The sequence below is a fragment of the Lacerta agilis genome, chromosome 8 (assembly GCF_009819535.1).
Source record: "Lacerta agilis isolate rLacAgi1 chromosome 8, rLacAgi1.pri, whole genome shotgun sequence".
NCBI classification, from domain to species: domain Eukaryota; kingdom Metazoa; phylum Chordata; class Lepidosauria; order Squamata; family Lacertidae; genus Lacerta; species Lacerta agilis.
In genome coordinates this window covers 75,032,213-75,046,172 of record NC_046319.1, presented here as the reverse complement: position 1 = coordinate 75,046,172, position 13,960 = coordinate 75,032,213, and the positions used below count along the sequence as shown (strand labels likewise).

The window sequence follows — 13,960 nt, the reverse complement described above, 5'->3', positions numbered from 1 at the left end:
TCTCTCCTGACAAAACCCCCAGAATTCTTGGGGGGAAAGCCACGGCTGTTTAAAGCGCTATCATAGAGCATGGTGCGCCCACACTCAATTTCTCAACAAGCAGACTTTGTGCGGCAGGCAGAAATCCAACCGGCGCAGCTTGGGCTGGCTACAGAGATTCTGTGTGCTACAGATAATTGCACCCTGCCTGTCTCGGAAGGCACCCCACTCCCTCCTCCTCCTCCTCCCTGCACCCAAATGCCTGCAGCCAGCCCCACCTATCCCATCTCTCTGTCACCCTGCGGTCTAACTAGTCAGGTCGGGTTAGGACTGGGAATGTGTGGGTGAGAAGCACAAGCCAAGAGGAAGGCAGGGAAGGTGGAGGCAGAAAGATCCCTTCCAGATCTTGTCTCCTCGTCCTAGCGGAAGGTGAGAGAAAACCAGAATTCTCTTTGTTTTTCCACGTAAGTGGCAGGAGGGGTGGGTGGTTCGTGCAGCGCTGTTATAACCTGATCCCAGGCACTGCACAACTCGGGAGGAAGCCCTGCTGAATTTGGAAGCGAGAAATTATATGCGGGGCCTGTGGTGCAATGGGTCTGTGTGTCTGGCTGTTAAACAGAAGGTTGGTGGTTCGAGTCCACCCAGCCGGGATGGCTGTGGGCAGGATTCCTGTATTGCAGGGGGGGGGGGGTTGGACTAGAGGACTCTTGGGGTCCCTTCCAACTCTATGAACCTGGGCCCTGTTTTTATTTTGGGGGGGGGGGAGTTCAAGGAAAGATGGATGGGGGGGGGAAGCATATAAATCAATGCCAAGGCTAAAACAAGGATCAACCAGATATTTTAGAAGACATCTGAAGGCAACCCTGTTTAGGGAAGTTTTTAATGTTTGATGTTTTATCATGTTTTTAATATTCTGTTGGGAGCTGCCCAGAGTGGCTGGGGAAACCTAGCCATTTAGGTGGAGTATGTATAAACAAACAAACAAACAAACAAACAAACAAACAAACAAATATTTTTATTATTTAGGTAAGGTTGAGAGTATTGCTGCCATTGTTGCATTTCTGTATCACCTTCACCTGCTTTTCCCCTGCTCTCCGTTCCATCTTCACAACAATCCTGTGAGGTAGGTTCGGCTGGGAGGCAGTGACAGGCCCAAGGTCGCCCAGTGAGCTTCGTGGTTCAGCTGTGGGATTTGAACCCAGGTCATTGGCGGCGCCTCGGGCCCTCGTTTGGTACCCTAACCATTCTACTGCACTGCCACCTAATCATGGGGTGCTAGGATTCCTGGGAGGGAGGGCCCTCCCAGGTCCGGTCCCAGAGAGGGGGGGCTTGTAGCTCACCCCACAACTTCCCCACGCCGGCCACGGCACAGAGCCAGCACACCTGGCCTGCTGGTTGGCTCAGTCGAAATTTTAATATCGCAGGACATTCCTGGCAGGCAGTGAGTCAGGCTTGAGTGCCTTTGACTCCGGCCTTGGGTGATGTTGTTGCTCCCGCCTCCCCCCCCCTCCATCCCACAGGCTCGCACCCCAAAGGGGCCAGACAGGCACCAGGAGGAGGAGGAGGAGGAGGAGGAGGAGGAGAAAGCAGCAATTGGCATAGGACTCTGCCAGGATCAGTATCCTCTCGCAAGAGCAACACGGAGAAACTACCCTGTGGAATGGAACAAGGAAGAAACCCAGGTGCCCAGCTGACTGCCCGGTGTCGGTTTTAACCTCAGAAGTGTTATTCCCGCTCGGAGGGGTCATTTGGTGAACTTCGGCCAACTTCCACCAAGGACCACCATGCAGGGTTTCTGTAGCCGGGTCCCCTTTCCTGGGGATTTCCTGCTAGTAGGTGAGTTGATGACCGAGGGGTAAGCAATGGGAAGCCCACCCACAAGGCTGCCAGCTGTTTTGGGCAGGGCAGGGGATTTGTACATAGGGTTGCCAACTGACCAAAAAAAACCTGACACAGCCTGCTCTTCTGCTTTTAAGAAAAAAATCAAAATATATTAAAATTAACGGGCGATGGTCGCTTGCGAAGTGTCCCAGGTCAAACTATTGCTCAAGGGACACCTATGGTAACACTTGGAATGGTTTCTTAAATTAATTCTGTTTATTGTAACAAGCCGGTTTTTCTCCTGCTCCGGAGGGTAAGACTCGAACCAATGGCTTCAAGTTACAAGAAAGGAGATTGCGACTAAACAGCAGGAAGAAGTTTCTGGGAGTAAGGGCCATTCAGCAGTGGAACAGACTCTCTCGGGAGGTGGTGGACTCTCCTTCCTCGGAGGCTTTAAGCAAAGGTTGCATGGCCATCCGTCATGGATGCTTTAGCTGAAGATTCCTGCATTGCAGGGGGCTAGACTGGATGACCCTCGGGGTCCCTTCCAACTCTGCGATTTTATGATTCTAACATAAATACATTTTAAAAAAAGAATCCTGAAGCTGGCAGCTCTATGAGCAACTGGAACGTTGAAGGTGTTTCTGTTTCCTGGCATGGAGGCGATACAAAGGGGAGGGGGGGCACTTTTGCCTGTTTTAAGTTCTGCATGTTAAGCTGCCATTAAAGACAGAAGAGCGGGGTCAGTTTAAAAAGTTGGCAATTCCAGTTTATAGATCCAGTTACAGTTTATAGAGTTTGGGAGTATCGTAGGGAATCGGTCAGTGCTGGACGGGGTGCAGCCCAATAACATACGGCTGGCCAAAGAGTCCCCATCGCTGGCGCAAGCGGATTCATAGGCTATGGTGCCATCCGGCAGAATTTGGGGGCACGCAGCAAAATTAGTGGGAGGGCCTCCCCAGATTCGGCAAGGCTTACCACTTTTTGAAGTAAGTTGGGGGGGGGGGAATATACAAGGAGCCCCTCCCCCCCGCCCTGAACACCCTGTAAAACCATTATCCCTGGAATTACCAGTATTGGAGGGGGTTAGACTAAATGACTCTAGATGTCCCTTCCAATTCTATGATTCTACCTAATTCAGTCTTTGCCAACCAGGGGCTGATAGGAGCCACCCGAAACACCTAAATGGTGCCAGATTGGCAAAATTCTGACCTAATTTTACCGTGGTCGGTAGGCCAAACTTCTGACCACACAGCAGCAGGGGCTGGCTGAGAAGTTGGCAACTGCAAAATGTAGGAAGCTGTCTTGTGCCACTCCAGACCAGCATTGTCTACACTGGCTGGCAGCAGCTCTCTAAGGGTTTCCACCTGAAGGTCCCTTTCATTTGGAGAAGCCAAGAATTGTCCCGGGGCCTTCTTCACTCAAAGCAGCTGCCCTGCCCCCGAGCTACGCCCCTTCCCCCTAGGGTCAGGGTGCTGCACATCTGCGACTTCCTGCTGGACTGGGAACTGCTGGCAGCTGAACTGGTCCGAAGCTGGTTTGAATCTGTAGCGTGTAGACTAGGGTTATAACTTTTGGACTCCCCCTGCCAAAAAAAAAAAAAACCCAGAAAAAAGCGCCATTTCCTGTAGCAAAATGAACTTTTGCTTAGAAACGCCGGAAAAGGGAAATGAAAAGTTGGAATCGCTGTAAAAGCTGGAATCTATTTCTCCTGTATTATAATACATGCCATGCCTATTATACAGTTAGTTATACAAAAACAGATTTATTGCTTTTCGGGGGTGGCCTTTTGTCAAAAGAAATGACCGTTCATTCCTTTGCTTCTGGGCAAAAGTTCATCTAACTAATCTACAGGAGCAGGAGGCTGTTTTTTTTTTAAAAAAAGTTAGAACCTTAGTGTAGAACAGGCATGGCCAAACCTGGCCCTCCAGATGTTTTGGGACTACAGCTCCCATCATCCCTAGCTAACAGGACCAGTGGTCAGGGATGATGGGAATTGTAGTCCCAAAACATCTGGAGGTCCAAGTTTGGCCATGCCTGGTGTAGACATGCTGAGCCAGGTGAGCGGGGGGAGGGGCGGAGCTTTCAGACCAGTAGGATACAGAGGCAGACAGGTGCTGTTGGAGGATGCTGTGAGTACCTGCGGCCACCTGCCTTGACCCTCTCCTCTCACACAGCTTGCCTCGTGGGCTTGTGGGCTCCCCTGAGCCAAGCTACCATTGGCAGAGTCTCGGTCGTGTCCATCCCGGAGACCCCCGCCGAGGGTCAGAACGTCACGTTTGCCGTGGTCAACGTGACGGGCACTATTCGCCAGATCGACTGGTACCGAGGCGTGGCGACGGACGGCTCGACCCGGCTCTTCAGTTACTTCCCCGGGAACGGCAACCCGCAGCGGAACGGGGTGCAACAGACGGGGAGGGAATTTGGCTTCCCCAACGGGTCCCTCCTCATCACCAGGGTCAGGCCCAACGACAGCAAGGTCTACACCGTGATGCTTCTGATGCGTCCCAGAGGCACTCTCAAAGGCTCCATCGAGCTTCAGCTGGCACGTGAGTGTTTGGGATCTCTCCCGCTCCCAATCGCATCGCCTCCCCCTGTTTCCTGTCTCCATGGCTCAGCGCTGCAGCATGGAAATGTCCATTCCGGCCGCTTGCTTTGCCAATGCTTAGCTTCGGAGATCCTCTTTTTTTTTTTTTTTTTTACCGCAACAGATAAACAATTATGCAACATTTCAAATTTAGCAACCAGTCTTTCAACCTACGACTTCCACCTCCCTTCGTGGTCCCCCTAAAATTTCTGTTTACACCTTCACCTTATCGCAAAAGGAAAACAAAAAGTTCACCCCACACTCAAATCCTATTTGCGTTTTAATATATTTACACTTAGTTGTTGTTGGGTTTTTTTTTTTAAAAAAGTATTCTGCAAACAGAATACTCTTCTGGGGTCTTTAAAAATTGTGGACGTGAAGGAATTTTGACTTTTCTCACCCGGAAAAAAAGAAGTTGTTTCTTCCGGATCTCCTGTTTATTGTTTGCATGTATAACTTGGAGATGCTGGAGATGGCACAAGGAGATACTGGGCTGCTTGCTCCTGTTACATAACACAACTCAAAGCACAATTAGCGTTATATAACCACCCACTTCTTTCTTGTACGCAACTGTCAAACGGGGGCGGCGAATGGCTGTAGCTGAGTGGTAGGAACACCTGCAGTGCGTGCAGGAGGTCAGTTCCCAATGGCATCTCCAGGAAGAGGCGGGAGAGGCTCGCTTTTGGAAAACCCGGAAAGTTCAGTGTTGCCACGATGCTAAACTTTTGCATCGGTTAGATCAAGGTTTCCCAGACTTGGGCCTCCAGCTGTTTTTGGACTACAACTCCCATCATCCCTAGCTAGCAGGACCAGGGGTGAGGGATGATGGGAATCATAGCTGTCAAGTTTCGGATTTGAAAATAAGGGATCAGCAGTCTCACCTATCCCGGGGACAGTCACATGTCAGTGGTGGGCGGAGCCAGAAGCAAAAGTGGGCGGAGCAGCAATGTAAACTCCAAGCGGGCTCGGGCTCAGAGCGGAGCAAAGAGGAGGGCAGCTATGTACTCCGTGCAATGGAGCCCCATCGTCTTCTTGCCTGATCCCATCAAAACAGGACAGGAAGCAGCAGCTGCTCAAAGGCAGCCAGGCTCCGCCTGCCAGCTAACCCTATTGGCCGGCTGAGGGGCTCGGCGGCAACGGATAGGGGCTGATGCAGGGGGAGGAATACACCCCCCTGTAAGCACGGGAAATGGCTCCCACTTGCTTTGAGGGCTGAGGCTTTTCTCCCCAAGTAGGCGAGGTCTTCCCACCCAGTCCCTGGCCAGCAGGGGAGGAGCTGCTTCCATTAAAAACGGGAAATTTAAGGGAAATTAAAAAATAAGGGAGAGCAGCAGGAAACTGCTTGAAATAAGGGAGAATCCCGGGGAAAACGGGATACTTGACAGCACTGATGGGAATTGTAGTCCAAAAAGAACTGGAGGCCCAAGTTTGGGAAACCCTGGGTTATATCAATCAAAGCAAAGATATTTAATGGGCCTAAAGGTAAAGGTAAAGGACCCCTGACAGTTAAGTCCAGTCTTGAACGACTCTGGGGTTGCGGCGCTCATCTTGTTTTACTGGCTAAGGGAGCCGGTGTTTGTCCGCAGACAGTTTTTCCAGGTCATGTGGCCAGCATGAATAAGCCGCTTCTGGCGAAACCAGAGCAGCACACAGAAATGCTGTTTACCTTCCTGCCAGAGCGGTACCTATTTATCTACTTGCACTTTGAGGTGCTTTTGAACTGCTAGGTTGGCAGGAGCTGGGACTGAGCAACAGGAGCTTGCCCTGTGCTTGGATTCGAACCGCCGACCTTCCGATCAGCAAGCCCTAGGCTCAGTGGTTTAGACCACAGTGCCACTCGCATCCTATGGGTTAAAGAGGTATCCTGTATTGCCCTGTATCGGGTGTTGCCAAACTACAACTCCCATCAGTGCCAACAAGCACAGCCAATAGGCAGGAGAGGTGGGAGTTGTAGTTCGGCAGCATCTGGTGACTCAAATGTTCCACACCCCTGGTTTTCAGTTGCTGGCAGAAGTGCACAGATTGAATTAACTCATTTTACCAGTTGATGGGCTAAGATGCAGTTGAGGATTCCACCAACAGGGGGACCCAATGCATGTCCACTCCCAGGGCAGTCCCATTGAGTTCAGTAGGATTTACTCCTAGGATAATGTGTATTTGAGTGACGGGGAAATCTGGGCCTTCCAGATGTTGCTGAAGGACAAGTCCCATCATCCTTGGCCATTGGCCATGCTTGCTGGGGTTGGTGGGAGCTGTAGTTCGTCAACATCTGGAGGTCCCCAGGTCCCCACTCCTGGCATGCAGAACTCCAGCTGCAAACTTAAGTAAGCCATTTAGATTTGTTACAGTGCCCCAGAGCCACACTGAAGGGTTTCTTTGCAGGAGGATTGTGGGAGATTTAAATGGTGGTTTTAGGCTGTCTGTAAAGTGACATCATCATCACCATCACAGCTGCCAGCCTGTCAGATGAGCCTGCCAGAGCTCATGAGGCGGTCTTAATGGAGGGATTTTGCAGGGAGCTGCCTTAAATCGTGTCAGACCATTGGTCCATTGAGCTCAGTATCGTCTACTAGGAATGGAGGAGAAACTGAAGTCAGTCTGCATTAAAAGACGAACCTAGCAAAGTATCGCTTTCCGAAAGAATACAGGCACACCGAAACACAGCCATCCTTTGCAATCCACACTTATCTGAATTTTGCGAATGGAGGAACAAGAATGCGTTGACTAGAATAAAATGTCGAAACAAAATAGAAAATTCTTTCCAGTAGCACCTTAGAGACCAACTGAGCTTGTTCTTGGTATGAGCTTTCGTGTGCATGCACACTTCTTCAGATACACTGAAACAGAAGTTCAGATACACTGAAACAGAAGAAGTGTGCATGCACACGAAAGCTCATACCAAGAACAAACTCAGTTGGTCTCTAAGGTGCTACTGGAAAGAATTTTCTATTTTGTTTCGACTATGGCAGACCAACACGGCTACCCACCTGTAACTAGAATAAAACGTGCAACAAAGCACACACATTGGTGGAAAATGACGTACCAAAAGGCATTATTCTGTGTGAAATTGTTCTGCAAAAAATGTATACATTAGGCAAAAATAACACACACATGAAAAGTGTGTTTTGGGAGAAATTTGTGCTAAAAGCCTGACGAATTTTCGTGAAGGCCTTTTCCCCCCTGATTGCAAACTGATGAGGGCGTGTGGAGAACAGAATTTAAGACTTGCTGAGGTTGCGGAATGAGAAACGAAAACCAAACGATTTGTCCATCCCTTTAGGCGACACTGAACAGCAGTTGGCTCTCCAGGGTTTCAGGAAGAGAGTCTCTCCCAGCCGTACCAGGAGATCCTGGGGTTGAAACCTGAGACCTTCTGCATGGAAGCTGGATTGATTGATTTCCTTGCCGCTTTTTATTCAAATGAATCTCAACCAATAAATAACCATAATATAATAAAGCACAATACCACATTGCAAATATAGCATACATCATATAAAATAATTAACAAATTATCAATAAAACAGTTGCAATCTTTAAAAAAACTTAAGAAAACAGCCACTAAAAAAGAAGCTAAACTTCACAATTATGAAAAGTCATGTGATTAACAAATAATGCAGAATTTAGAATCTATAAAACAATATTTAAAACATTAACAGAATAGCAATTAAAATATAAGCTTAGCACTAAGTTTGTTTTTTATTTATATATATTTTTAATTAGAAAATTTTATTTACAGACACATAGACACAAAACAAAATTCATATTACACTAAGTTCATTCACACAATCTCTGCACCCCCATGCTTCTGCCACTGAGCTACAGCCCTTGTCTAAAGGACACCCTCTTCTACACAGCTGTTAGAAGTTCAGGAGGCCTGTCCCCTTTTGTGCCTGCGGCTCACGGTTATGCTGGCCCTACCTCGCAGGGTCATTGTGGAGAGCTGTGAGGGCAAAGCTATTTCCATCGTTGTCTTGCCGCAGCCGAAGGGTCCCGTCTCAAGCATCTGCTTGCTCCCTCGGTCATTTGGTGGGACGCCCGCACCCGATTCTGGGTACTGACACCCATGTTCGTTCTCTTTCCTAGGCTCAACTACTACCACCCCACCTCCTACAACTCCCACCACAGAGGCGCCTCCTGCAAAGGAGCTCACCAAACCTCCTTTGATGCTGGGCTGGATTGTCGCTGGAGTTGTGGTTGGCATCCTGCTATCGGGGGCTGTTGGGGCTGTCCTGGTCTACCGCTTTGTCTTACAGAAGGCAGACCCAGGCACAGGGTAAGGGGGAATGAGGGGCTATGTGTTTGGAGTGGTCATGAAGGTAGACCACTGAATTGTAGAGTTTGGATGGGACCATGTAGTCCAAACTCCTGCAATGCAGAAATCTGTCTATCATCTATCTATCTATCTATCTATCTATCTATCTATCTATCTATCTATCTATCTATCTAATCTACCTACATATCTATCACCTATCTATCTATCATCTATATCTATCTATCTATCTATCTATCTATCTATCTATCTATCTATCTATCTATCTATCTATCATCTATCTATCTATCTATCTATCTTCTATCTATCTCTACCATCTATGTATCATCTATATCTACCTACATATCTATCATCTATATCTATCTATCTATCTATCTATCTATCTATCTATCTATCTATCTATCTATCTATCTATCATCTATATCTACCTACATATCCATAATCTATATCTATATCTATCTATCTATCTATCTATCTATCTATCTATCTATCTATCATCTATCTAATTTAATTTTCTAAATTACATTTCACTTAACTAAACCATTCAGTAATCCATTGTTACATTAAAAAAACTTATTTACTCTGTTGAATTTATCTTAATGCTACCAGCGTTTTTAAATGAACACAATTTTTACCCATATATTCAGTAAACATTTTCCAGTCTTCTTTAAATGTGCATTCTTCTTGTTCTCTTATTCTATATGTTAAGCCTGCAAGCTGTGCATATTCCATCAGTTTAAGTTGCCACTTCTTTGGTTGGGACCTCACTCGTTTTCCATTTTTTGGGCTAACAAGACACGGGCCACGGTCGTGGCATATACATAAATAGTATTTTTTTGAAACCTGGGAATTTCCCTCTGAATTATTCCCAACAAAAAGGACTCTGTTTTGTGTTTTTGTTTTTTTTGAAAAAGGTACTTCTAATCATTCCCCCCCCCCCAATTCATTATATATCATTTCCAAGTATTCTTTTACCCTTGTAAAAGGGCAATTCAGAAACCTCAAGCATTTGTAACAGAGGGCCATCCAACCTCTGATTTAAAACCTCCAAGGAAGGAGAGTCCACCAGCTTCTGAGGGAGACGGTTCCACTGTCAAGCATCTCTTACTGCCAGAAAGTTCTCCCTGATATTTCGTCGGAATCTCCTTTCTTGTAACTTTGAGTCCTACCCTCCGGAGCAGGACTCCCTCCTACATGTGCCAGCCCTTGAGATATTTGAAGATGGCCTGCCTATCTCCTCTCACTCTCCTCTTTCCCAGGTTTTAAACATGCCTTGCTCCCTCAATCGTTCTTCATAAGCGAAATGCAGATACATCGATGGGCAACTTCTCACCCATTCAAATTTGTTTCTAGGATGCCAGGAAGACTGGATCCAAGAGGGAAAAAGCCACCGGCACCCAAACATGGTGAGTGACCTCCTCTAGCGTATTTGAGAGTCTGGGGAATCCACTTTCCCCCTGCAAACAGTGGTGCGTGCATGTGCTTTGAAGTGGGATATCGTTTTTTCATGTGAATAACCCTTCCTCAAGGTCTAGTGAACGGGATGTTAGCCCTGTATACCCGAAGAAGCGTCTCCACCCCCTTCGTTCAGCCCGGACACCGGGGTCCATCTCCGAGGGCCTCCTGGTGGTTCCCTCCCTGCGAGAAGTGAGGTTACAGGGAACCAGGCAGAGGGCCTTCTCGGTGGTGGCGCCCGCCCTGCGGAACGCCCTCCTATCGAATGCCAAGGAGATAAACGACTCTCTGACTTTTAGAAGACACCTGAAGGCAGCCCTGTACAGGGAGGTTTTTAATGTTTGAGGGTTTTTTGTGTGTTTTAATAGTCAGTTGGAAGCAGCCCAGAGTGGCAGGAGCAACCCAGTCAGACAGGCTGCATATAAATAATAGGATTATTAATTAGCCTACTAGTATCTTGATAATGACGCAGCTCAGCAGCAACCTAAGAACGTAACAATAGCTCTACTGGATCAGACAGTAGCCTCTCAAGTCCAGCATCCTTTGCTCACAGGGACTAACCAGACATCCATGCATGGGTGTAGCTAGGATTTTTGTTGCGGGGGGGGGGGGTAGGACCTCAGATTTGTATTGATTTTTATTGGTTTGAAGGGGCAGCTCCCCCCTGCTCCCCTTAGGAGCTGGGGTGCAATGGCTCTTTGTCTCCGCCTGTAGTTTCCAGCAACAAGGTTGCTGTGAGAACGACATGCTATGCAGTTCTGAGGCATGTGCAGAATCGACAGACATTCCTGGTGATTTGTTCTCATCTCCGCTTTCCAGGTGACAAGGAGCCCATTTATGAAACGATGGAATCGCCTGTGGAATCGCCCAGAGCAGAAGGGAAGGAGCCTCCCCCAATGTCTGGACCTCTCCCTGTAAGTCAAGGCATGGATGGCCAGCCAAACGCCCTGGACTCAACAGCGCCTGCCTGGCTAGGTTCTGCAAATGGGGTGTGATGGGACTGAGAGGATTAGGAGAGGCTAGGAACGGGATTTCTCAGTCAATGAACTCCACTGTGCAACTTTCGGAATTCCAAAGGTTCTGTATGAACTTGCTGGAACGGCCCTTTCTTCTGCACCTTTGAGAGTCCGTGTGCATAAGGTTGAATTTGTTAGGGACCGTGCTGAGGAGGGCTGCACTGAGGAGGAATGGTGGGAACCTCCCCCCTCCCACTGCTCCTGATCTGGATCCTGAATCTTCACAGTATAGATCTGGAACAGCGGTTTGCAGAGGGACATAGTTCAGAAGGCAGAAGCCGGGAAGTACTGGATGGAGAACAGCTAGCAGATGAAACACTGGGAGAGAAGTGGTTAACAGATTCACAGTCCCTGGACAACATTCACCCCCCCCCTTCTCCAAAGTCATGGAGAGCTCAGAAAGTGGCAGAACAGAAAGCACAGAGGGTACAAGCTCAGATTACAAAACGTAGAAATGACGTAGATTAATAGGGACAGAAGGGGGTGAGATCCTTAATTGGGAGCACCGCCATTCTAGGAGATGGGTTCTTTGTTCTCTCACTGTGATTATTAAAGTTTCTAACTGGTAAGAAGACTCTTTCCCCTTCGTTCTGCTTATCTACTGCCACGGGGGGAGGAAGCCGATTCCCTGAAGCCTGACAGAATTTAAAGGACTCCCCCTGCCAGTGGCATAGCTAGAGGGACAGATGGGGTGGATTGCCCCGGGCGGCACTTACCTTTGGGGGTGGCATACCGAAGCCCAAGGTGATATGCAAGCCCAGGCGCCCTAAGAGCCCAGCGTGCCACTCACAAAAGCTGCTTGGGGCTGGGTTCATAGTGTGCACAAGCTGTTGCGCCCCCTGGCACCCCTCTGGTGACCGAGAAGGATGCAACAGGCACGCACCAGCCTCGTGAGCGGTGCTCGGCTTGCAAGGTCCCCAAAACGCCACGTCCCTCCCTGCCACCAAGGAGCAAAATCTCGGCAAAGAGAGGATCAAATGGAAGCCCACCCTTTCACGGTGATCCAATCTCTTTCATTGCCACCATATTCTTTCTCTTCACAGCCTCTGCCGGGTACTTGCCCCAGCCTGGACACAAACTACATGGTAAGTTCTTAACTCTGTGGGAAGCTTAACCAGACTTTTCATTTCTTCCTATATCCATAGAATTGTAAGCCTGTCGTCACGCTTTGCAGTTTGCAAGCCGGCCCGACTACTGGGACTACAAAGGGAAGCATCGCCTGACATCGCTATGAGGTCAGGTGATTGACAGGTGGGCATCTGTCACATTTGGCCTGCCAGGAGTTTGGGAAATAAAGATCTGCCCCGCCAGCCAGGAAAGATCCCACACCTTTCTGCCGTAAGGGATGGGGTGGGTGGGGTTGTTGTGAGCTATAAGGGGAGGGAAGTGGGTGGCGGTGAGGTCTAAGGCTGGGTAGGCTGAGTTGGTGAGCAGGGGGATCACCATCTCTGTGCAACCTTTGGATGGTCATAGAATCATAGAGTAGAATCTTAGAGTTGGAAGGGACCTAAGGGTCATCTAGTCCAACCCCCTTCAATGCAGGAATATGCAGCTGTCCCATATGGGGACTGAACCTGCGACTTTGGCGTTATCAATCCCAAGCTTTAATCAACAGCTTGGGACCAGTTTACCTGTGAGATTTCCTTAACCGATTTATGCCCGCACAAAATCTATTCCTGCTTTGCAGGGGGCTGGACTAGATGACCCTTGGGTACCTTCCAACTCTACAATTCAATTCTATGGCGGCTCCAATCTGTGGAGCTGGTGCCAGATAATACTCAGTTCACATTTGCACATTGGAACTCCTTGCCTGTTGACTCCAGGCAGGTACCTTCCTTGTACTCTTTTGGACACCTACTAGAAACATTTTTGTTTAGGCAAGCCTATTTAGTCACGTAGAATGCTGGCATGGACTTTCATCTGGTTTTTAGCTTAGTGTTGACTCTTAATGATTTTCTGCAGGTGTTAAATTGCTGTTTCTAGCTGGTTTTTACTGTTAATCTTATAGTTTTATTCGTTTGGTGAACCGATTTGAGGTTGTTGTTGTTGTTGTTGTTGTTGTTGTTGTTTTGCAATCAAGAGGTATATCAGCTTTATGAAATTAATAAACAGGATTCCTTTCCTCTTTAATTTTTAGGAGTTGCTACACAGAGCAGAATCCATTTACGTCGAGATCAAGAGGTGATTCTGTGCCTTGAGAGATGCTTCTCTGACTGCCCCCCCTGCCCCCCTATCACTTTCCCTGCTCCCCGAGAATCGACCTATTCCAGTATTTTGGGATGTGAATTCTCCATCTCCCATAAGTTTGCTCTTTCTTGCCTGCTGCTGGCAGGATCTAGAATCCCTTTGTCTTAAGACTGTGCATACAGTGAAGAATTTCAACCTACCGCCAAGTTCAAAGGCAATCGAGACCAAGACTTTTCTCTTGATGGGATGGAGGAGCAAGACAGAGCTTGCCTGGGCAGTTCGATCTCATCTCTTCCTAAAAATGGACCACCACACGTGGCTAAAGTCGTGCTCCTTTTCAAGGAATCCTGGCGGCGGGAGGAAATATTTCTGCTTGTGATTGTGATTATTTTGGTCTTCTGGGCTTTTTCGATAATCCCGTTTTTGGGTTTCGTTTTTTTTTAAAAAATAGCAGCAATCTGCTTTGGTGCTCAGAAAGTCTTTCTGTTTCCTGGAGGGCTGCTCTGCAAAGTGTTGGAGGGCTGCTCTGCCTCCCCCCCCCAAGAACCACTTCTTTGCAAGCTGTAGATCAGGAAATTGCCCCTCCCAATTGCTAGCTCTTAGACAGCATCTTAAAAAGCAGAGGACATCACCTTGCTGACAAAA

General features: G+C 48.1%; 1 protein-coding gene across 2 annotated transcripts; it reads left to right on the top strand.

The window, feature by feature from the left end:
• The first annotated feature begins 1,545 nt into the window (after positions 1 to 1,545).
• LOC117051722 (carcinoembryonic antigen-related cell adhesion molecule 19-like) lies at positions 1,546 to 13,357 on the top strand. Of its 2 annotated transcripts, none has more exons than XM_033158350.1 (7): positions 1,546 to 1,815; positions 3,978 to 4,349; positions 8,471 to 8,660; positions 10,011 to 10,063; positions 10,932 to 11,026; positions 12,172 to 12,213; positions 13,266 to 13,357. In XM_033158350.1, the coding sequence occupies exons 1-7, from the start codon at positions 1,764 to 1,766 to the stop codon at positions 13,311 to 13,313; spliced, it is 852 nt and encodes a 283-aa protein (XP_033014241.1). In that variant the 5' UTR covers positions 1,546 to 1,763; the 3' UTR covers positions 13,314 to 13,357. The 2 variants fall into 2 exon arrangements, with proteins under 2 accessions (XP_033014241.1, XP_033014242.1); XM_033158351.1 differs by lacking the exon at positions 12,172 to 12,213 and adding an exon at positions 12,274 to 12,379 and having other exon boundaries at positions 13,266 to 13,346.
• The last annotated feature ends 603 nt before the right edge of the window (positions 13,358 to 13,960 follow it).